Source organism: Physcomitrium patens, chromosome 25 (genome assembly GCF_059467195.1).
Source record: "Physcomitrium patens ecotype Gransden chromosome 25, ASM5946719v1, whole genome shotgun sequence".
NCBI classification, from domain to species: Eukaryota; Viridiplantae; Streptophyta; class Bryopsida; order Funariales; family Funariaceae; genus Physcomitrium; species Physcomitrium patens.
In genome coordinates, this window is record NC_143434.1 from 8,483,829 (window position 1) to 8,492,515 (window position 8,687).

General features: G+C 45.3%; 1 protein-coding gene and 1 long non-coding RNA gene across 3 annotated transcripts; one reads left to right on the forward strand and one right to left on the reverse strand.

The window, feature by feature from the left end:
* Positions 1-1,551: 1,551 nt before the first annotated feature.
* Positions 1,552-3,140, forward strand: LOC149986293 (uncharacterized). The gene is made up of 4 exons (XR_016500948.1): positions 1,552-1,714; positions 2,067-2,145; positions 2,527-2,593; positions 3,090-3,140. It is a non-coding gene; the product is annotated as an uncharacterized LOC149986293 (long non-coding RNA).
* LOC112277270 (protein DMR6-LIKE OXYGENASE 1) lies at positions 2,869-8,367 on the reverse strand. Of its 2 annotated transcripts, none has more exons than XM_024509402.3 (4): positions 7,395-8,367; positions 5,386-6,127; positions 3,710-4,034; positions 2,869-3,557 (listed from the first exon to the last, which is right to left on the reverse strand). In XM_024509402.3, the coding sequence occupies exons 2-4, from the start codon at positions 5,925-5,927 to the stop codon at positions 3,267-3,269; spliced, it is 1,158 nt and encodes a 385-aa protein (XP_024365170.1). In that variant the 5' UTR covers positions 5,928-6,127; positions 7,395-8,367; the 3' UTR covers positions 2,869-3,266. The 2 variants fall into 2 exon arrangements, with proteins under 2 accessions (XP_024365170.1, XP_024365172.1); XM_024509404.3 differs by having other exon boundaries at positions 2,871-3,557; positions 7,495-8,367.
* Between the last annotated feature and the right edge of the window lie 320 nt (positions 8,368-8,687).

Genomic DNA, 8,687 nt, shown 5'->3' on the forward strand with positions numbered 1-8,687 from the left:
TTTGAGGATATTTTGACTTTACTAAACCGTCAATTTTGGCTCGAAGGGCACTTGAATTGTCTGCATGTTTGGAAGCTAATTAGTACGGCATGCCAGAATTGATCCCTCACCTTTCATGCAGAAGCAACAAGCGCGTATGAGACAGCAGAATAGACGTGTTGGGATTCTGATGGAACTACAAAAACGCACGCAGCCATGAACAGCTTGTGGGTTCACCACGACACGCCGTCACTCCGCCTGTCCGTCGACATGTAGGGCTCAGGGAAATTAGATCACGACAGGACTAAGCGCTCTCAGATTGGTGAAAACCACTTCGGACAACAGGAGAAAACCACTATGCAACAAACAGGAGAAGCTGGGTACCTCAGACAAAGCTCTATAAATTGGCCAATATCTGATGGCCTTGTTGAAACGTTTTTGCTTGCATTTCAGTATAGTATCTTGGTCAATACCCGAAGCCGACTCTGTTGGCAACACTGTCGCAACAGAGTGGATCGATTTTCTAAAGGGTAACACTCACTCGAGTTGAAGAATTAGTGTAATCATGCTGGCATCGATTTTAATCCTAATTTCATCTTCTCCCTTGATTTGAGCATTGTTTACCTACGATAGAATGGATGTAGCGCGAACAAGAAAATTAGTTCAGGTGGGCGAGTGTTACTTGAGTGATTACCGCATATGGGTTGCTTGGAAACTCAAGGACAAGCTCCGACGATTGGTGTAAAAAGGTTGATTATCAAATTATACCTGGAAATTATTTGCCAGGGTATCAGCTGTAAAGACGCGTCACGGTGACGATCATCATCAGCGATACCGTGGAGAAGATGATCATACTGGCTTCGACTGTTTACAAGAATATTGCTGGACTCTCGGTACCACATCGTCCCTGAAGCAACCAGCACCATCCCCATAGGCCTGCGCTTCTTAGAGACGGCAAAGCAACTGTCCAGCCGCTGAAACTATGAAACCTCAAAGTTACATTACCTTAGTGATTTGGAAAAGGGAAAACCCCGTGGCTAATCTAATTTAGAAATCATATGGAAAAAAATTTAAGAAAACAATATCCCTGTCAAGGATGGAGGTTTCTTTTAGACGATGAAGCTCAGCAAACAGGCCAGCAGCAGAGCAGTAGCCGAGGTTCAGTAAATCTAGGTTCAGATTCAACTACGCATCGCTTGCCGAGATCTGCTTTTAAATATCACATTCTTTTTGCAGAGCTTTAGGGGTTGCGAAAAACTCCGCCATATTCTGCCTGACAACAATGCATTGCGTGGGTCCAAGCTGTTCATCCTTTCCTCGACAGCCACTTTCTAATTTGACTGCAAAGATAACTCCACTTTGGAGTTTAAGGGTGTCAATTATGCTGCATCAAAGATTACTCGTGGCCCTAATTCTAAAACCTAAAGTTGTTTTGCTGAATGAAAGATTCAGGGATCTCTGTGAGTTGGGGTCTTCGTTGAGATATTTGTGTAAGAAAGGAGGAGATTTGAGTGGTAATGAAAGCAGGCACTGGAAATAATAACAGACATGGGTTGTTTGGTAATTGAAAGAGAGGATAGGGTAGGGGGATAAAACTGGAGGCTGAAAGTGGAGCTGAGCAGGAATGATGAGCGTGAGTCAGAAGCTGCTCCCCTCATGCTATGATTCGGTCTGCTGCGCTGGTGGTCCCGGGTGGCGGGCATGCCATTCCAAAGAGAAGAATCCAAAAGACCTGGTAATTCTCCATAAAGCTTCTCAAATTTCTTAAAGCTCTCTGCGCCATCGCCATGAAGCAAAGGAGTGATTCTCTAAATCATTGATCGCTGCCGAGCACGATACCAAGAGAATGTGGGTATATGCCTGGCGTTCGTGTTCAGTGGCGCAGCTGACCTTGTCACTCTGTAATACCTGTACAGGCGCTCAAAGTCCTTTCATTGATTCTCCTGCATTACAAATATGAACTGATTAATTCTCGTCTCGAGAGCCCAGGTCTGCGGTGCGATTCAAGTCGTCAACATCCAGAAACCACATTTCCTTGTCGCTGATAGCAGCGTCAACACCTCATGATTGTAGTGGTCGGATGGCAGGATGGGTGACCTAATCGGCTGGACCCAACAATCTACTCAGCTAATTGTGTCGAGAATCTGCAATTTTCTGATCCGTCAGGTTTTTGCAGTCCCCTTGCAGTTCCAGCACTATGTATTGATTATAAATGGTTGAAATGTTTCGGCTGCGTTTGAGATTCCAGACTCCAGTGTCTCTGCTCACATCGAATGCAACGTGAATTCTATGGTCGAAACTCTAGGTTAAGCCATACCAAGGGGAATGTTCTGATGGCCAGGGGTAGGATGTTAATGTAGGGGGTGCGCACGGTGCATATTTACAGTTGGAAAGTTCACCACACTTGGCCAATTTTTTAACAAACTTCTTGTCCTCTCAGCATAGAGCTCGCAACTCGTACTGACAAATCTTTTTCAGCTGTTAAGGGTTATTTGAATGATCATGTGCTGCATGTAACATGTGCAACCTCCACGATGGTACGCGTAGCTGGTGCGTTGTGAATAAAGAACTTGAGTCGTGGTCGGGCATAACACAAAAGAGAAATCCCATCATGGTACCGACCCAAATGCCTTGAGCAAATCGCAGAATTTGTTGTGTAGAGTTTGAAAGGCTGTTGCTCAGGACCAAGCTTCAGACACATTTCTCTGTCAGCTTTCTCATAATTCATGTGTGTTGTACAAGGGTTCTGTTGAGTGTTGTTGATAGCAACGATTTGTGGATCCTTGTGGACCTGCCCCGGAAAACACTCCGTGATGTGCGAAAGTTTGCTCTTAAGTTTCGAAACGTTTCACAGATACTTTCCTATTATCATACAGCTACATAGTTATTGCACTGTGACGTAGAAAACTACGGTGCCTAAATAGATTGAAATTCATAACAAAAATACGTGGTAATGGATATGGACCTAAAATCTTTAAATTTATATGTGTGAATTGCACATGCGACATTTTACCAGTGAGGCAGCCAAAGCTATGAGTGCCTCTCTTTTCGACCTCTTTGCACACAACTGTAAATGCTGCTAATATATATGGTTTCTGTACTGCTTTCAGGTTGAATCACCTTCCCGATCACATGGAGGTTTAAGTTTCCAGGCAAGCTTAATCAGGCTCTACCTTTATATCATTGAGAGAGCACCATAAGTCTCTTCAAATAGAACTCTGCTTTCATGAAACTGATAAAACCACCTTGTACAGTGATTACAATATTCTCTCACAATTTTCATCCCCTCAATGAACTGAGGAGGGAGCCACGGCGGGAACATCGACCATCGACTTGAGATAAAATCGCTCGTGTCGCTCGTTTCCAGCTGTCGGGTGGTACAAGTAAGCGTTCTTGAGATACTCCAGCCATGTGAAGGGCCTGTAGACTTGGGGGCATTCAGGAGTGATGAGCTCGGGGGGTGCCACTACGGTAGCATGCAGAGGTGGGTTGAGAAAGCATGCCAGTGACAAGCGCTGTGATTCGCTGTTCACGAAGGCTCGGTGCAGCACGCTCTTGTACCTCGTGTTGCTCAGAATCTGGACCAGTGTCATCAATTCAACAATATGGTGTCAGTTTTCCTGCAACTATCATAGCCATGAGAATATTCAAGATATGCTGATCCACCAAAACAAGCTTGTAGTTGTGGGACCAGTGAGGAAGTCAGGGCGATTAATGACCTAACACTGACCTGGAATAGGTCACCGATATTGACCACGAAGCAATCTAAGCGCGGTTTAACAGTGACCCATTTGTCTCCCATTTGAACTTGGAGACCAGGAACGGAGTCCTGGTGCAAAATTGTCAAGAGATGAGGATCTGTGTGAGCTCGTAGGCCAATCGCTAGAGACGGCTCCGGGCAAGGAGGATAGAAGTTAAAACGCATGGATGTCATTCTTTCTCTTTGCAGATACTGACTGAAACAGTTGCGCTCTAATCCCAGCCCTTCCGTGAGAAGCTCCAGCACCTGAGTTGCCAGATTCTCCACACTCTTCATATATTCTTCAACAGTCGAGCTGCGCACCATCTACATTCACTGTCAGTCCAACCACCCTGAACTAAACTTCCTACATTGTCAACCAGGACAATCTAGTAACCGACACTGAATATCACTTTAACGCATTGCACAAAATTCCAATCACGCTCATGTCGACATCCAATCTCTCCTCGCTGGTTTCAGTTAACGACTGAAACCACGTAAGACAATCTCAGCATGTAAAGAGAAATTTGAGTGTATGTTTAGATATTGTCGTGTAAATCCATGACACTAGCTTCGTTATTCCAGTTCCAGTTCATCCAATTGGCCAAATTATTGGTTGCAATCAGAACCACGACCAGTGAACATTGCAACCTCGTGCTTGGACCCCAGCATTATAGTTACAGCACTCGCGAAGGCCTACAGTTGTCATTCACGAATCTTCACAGCCATGTCCCAGCTATTGCACTCGACCACTGCTTGCTCGACAGTGCATACTGTCGATCTCGAATCACACAACGGCAACTGGACTTTTGACAGCACTAGAAGGAATCTTCGTGATGTGCATGATATCAGGCATTAAGAGCACCTTGTCACAAGTGCACCCGAGTTGATTCTCTTACCGTAGGACCCTACAATTGATAAGATAGTTCGGGTGATATCTCCAGCTACTCTTCATGAGCGAACTAATATGAATGACAATCTGGACCGCGTCTTATTTAATTCGCTGGAGCTATACCAGAGAACCTTTAAATGGTGTCTGCCCAACTAAGAAAACATAGATTACTCAGCTAGTCGAAGTTAACCTTGAACGCGGTTTTGTCTCATCCGGCTACTAAGTTCGAGATGATTTGCTCCTTTAAGCGTTGACACGTGCAGAATTACGTCATGCTACCTTACAGTAACAGAAGAATGATAACCGAGATGGAAGGGGTTCCTTTCTCCATTTAATAAATCCTGCATACTCGTAATATTCAGCTTCAGTATCTCTGCAGGTGCGCTTTGGGCTCACGTAGGCCCTGTTGCGTTGCAATGCTAGAGACAAGCGTTTTATTATTCAGAGACCTGAAAGCGAAGTATGGGTCTGCGGTCACCTTTCTGAACCGTTCGTGAGTACATTGTTCCTGTAGTCAACTCATGAAAGATGGCTCATCTCAAGCACTCTTCTTTCTGAGTTATGGTTTTATAACCAGCATCAAATAGTTCCCTAAAGTCCCTACCTTAGGATTATCTGTCGACGAAAAATATTTTATATTTGAAAAGGAAGCATTAATAATATGTATCTTTAAGACAAAAGGCAGAAAAACTTGGACAAACTTGGGATGATCAGACGCATTTCGGAGACCAGACTGGGGGACAAACCTCCGAGATCATGAACACAGGCACTGTACCTGAATAGGTGGCTGGAAGATTCGTCTGGGAAAAGCTTGGTTGCCATCTCAAGGATGTTGGACGTGGGATTGAGCTGCATATGGAAGCTCTCAGCCCAGTGCATCACTTTCTGGTTAATCCATGTGTTGGCGCCGTATCCAAAGGACGTGCCTGGTGCGCGGTGACATCGCTCCTTGACATGGAGAGGGAGCTGGAACAGACGATGAGCTTCCACCTCGCACCGCTTTGTGAGCATCTGATCGATGCCGTGGTTCTGAACCTGGAAAAAGCCCCAGGTTTGGCAGGCTTTCGCTGCGGCTGCGACAGCCTTAGCCCTCTGGTTAGCGTCGCCAGTAGTTAGGTAGGATATGTCTACAACAGGGATGTCAAAGTTTGGGTTCTCCAGGCATCTGGAGTCTGGGCTTGGCCGGTGGTTATGGTCTGATTCAATGAACATTTCTGGTAGCTGTTTGGAATCGCGGAGGAGGGCGACATGTAGCCCAGAACTAACGGTCGAATTGGCTTCGCTCACACAGGCAGACATAGTTGCCGATTGTAACATTGAATTGTCGACAAGCACAAATAGCTCCGAATGGATGTGAATTTTAGATTCTCTCAACCCTCGATGATTTAGCTTCTTTGGAAAGTTGATGATCCCAGGACGCCGGGTAATCGAAACAGAGTTTCTTGCTAACTTTGAAATGGAGACATTGCAAGGTAGTGCAGGACGATAATACTGCAGATGATGAAATTTAAAAAAACCTGTCCGCACCACAGCAAAAAGTACTAGAGTCAACATACACAAAAATGTACCATGGTTAGCTTCAGCTAACTACAGTCCAATTAGGAAACACTTCAAGCATTGATTGATGAAAGCCAATTAAAAGTGAATTCATGAACTTTGAAGCTCGTCGACCTGGTACTCCTCAAGTTGTTGCAGCACTTAGATTAAGCCACCACCCACGCACTTCTATCGCGAGGGAAACAACTTACACGCTTGCTTACAGGCATTCGTACTCTCAAAATTACCACGCGACAACTTGGGGAGTACCAGCCGACGAGCGGAGTGGGCGTGCAGAGTCTGACTGCGGCTATCTTAAGACGGGTGCTTCGACAAGTTAGGAGTACTAATATCGTAGGTTCAGCTTGAGAATTTCCGGAGAGGAAGATGACAAGATGACACGTGAGGTCGCCGATGTGAAACGTCAGCGACAATGAGACTGAATATAAGACTTGAGAGGGGAAAAGGACTACAAGCTACAGCCAACATCGAAGTATCAGCTTACGATTGAATCTTCTTTTCCCAGAAGAATGCAGTGCAGGTTACAGTCACAAGTCTACAACGCAACAAAACAGGCCCTGCGACAGTGACGAAGCAAGGAAGCTTAGGAAACGGAGTTTGGATTCCATCGGGGGTGTTTGACGGGAAACAGGAAAAGTCCACCAAAGTTGCATGAGTTCAAATCAGTCATACGACTCCGATAGGACTACCAAATCTGCAATAGAAATGCTGAAGACTACTGACAGCAGGTTGAATCATGTGACAGGTTTCTAAAAGGCTCGCTTTGCTAACCCATTCCGTGAGTTACTGAGAAAACTAGAATAACCACATTCAAATCAGCAGCTCAAATCGTAGCAAGTTTCTTCCCGAAGAGAATCACGAAATGGGACCTAACCTAGTTCAGGGACCCAGCCCAATTCAGATTTCCATCCAAACTCATGAAGTGATCAGATCCACCGTCACATGACACTAAGAATGGAATATCAGATGGATGATGCAATACTAACTTGGCTTTCCAATAAGCTGGATCGACTCCATCTCAGCTAATCGCAGATCACACTCACACTAGAATGGACAGGAGAACACTCACTTCCGCCACCCTTCAGAATCCAGTCCAACGTCCACAAAAGCCTCGGCCAGGATCCAATCCTCATGTCAGCAACAATCGAAACGAAATGAACATTCTGGGGTCCGATTTCCGAGCTAGAACAGATGCAGTGCTGACTACAACGAAGGGCTCCCACTCACCAGGGATATATGGACAGCTACTGCGAAATTGTGGATGAGACAGCGGGCGCCAAACACTAGACGTGAAAGGATGCGAAAGGGTGGGGTTTGATATATATACAGGGTAGCCTGCTGAGGAAGTCTGCCCAAGGCTATGGCGAGCAAGCAAATTGCCTACTGACAATGCGCCTGCTGGTACAACGCCTCATGCTCGGTGGCCCTTCTTCTCTCACGAACTCTATCCAGTTCGAAGGACAAGCTAGGGACCACCGCTCCACCACCACCACTGCAGCGGATCCGGTCCGTTCCGTGGGATCTATCTATCTCCCGGAGCAATTTGTCATGTTGCGGCACCACAACATATGAAGCAAACAAACAACCGAGATGCGTAAACCGCCAGTTTCACCATGCGCCTGCCTGCTCCACACACGGCTCTTCGACTAGCATCACCGTTGCTGTAGATCGACATCAGGCTGTTCCTCCGGGGCTCTTTATACTCCCATTTCGGTGCCAGAAAACATAATATCTCCCTCCCTCTGCTTCTGTTATTGTTGCTGTTGTTATTGTTGATGGTGCTTGTCTCCCTTGTGGTGCCGGTGATTCTCAAGCATGATTCTGAACGCCAGGTGGAGCTGCAGCGCAAGCGTTGCTGCTGCTACTCATGGAGCTGGGCACTGATCATCCGGAGGAATAATCACAATAATTCACTCCACATGGGGCTTGTTTTCCTTTCCTTCCTTACATTCCATTCTCCTTTCTTTCTTTCTTTCTTTCTTTCTGCCTCTCTGCCTTTATTCCTTTCCTACCCATATATTTATTTATCTGTTATACCTTTCTGTTAAATTTTGCTTCTGTTATTTTTCTGTCCCAGGCTTGTCTGTGCTGTGCTGCAAGGCTGTGTGTCTGAGACCGCATTCCTTTGTAGTTCGACGCCGTGTGCTCCATGTTCTCGTTGTATGGGTTCCCTTGATTCATGCTGCATCAGTAGCAAGTCCACCCCTTCTTTGCTTCTTTGATGAGCATCTGCATGTACGTAGATGTATATATATATATATATATATATGTATTTTTTTGTAAGATTTTGTTGTCAGGATTGTGTACTATGTGACGACTATTGCAAATATCTACGTGTTTCATTTCTTTCTTTTATTTGTTTGTGAGAAACTCATTTTTTTTAGATTTGAATGCCTCTCTTGTCATCAAAGTTTGATGGACTGTTTTGAAACTTTGCACCTGTGGTCATGTAGCCTTTGAATACTTTTCTGTTGTTGCTACTTTGGTTGTTGTGTTGGTTTTATTGACATATCTTATTAG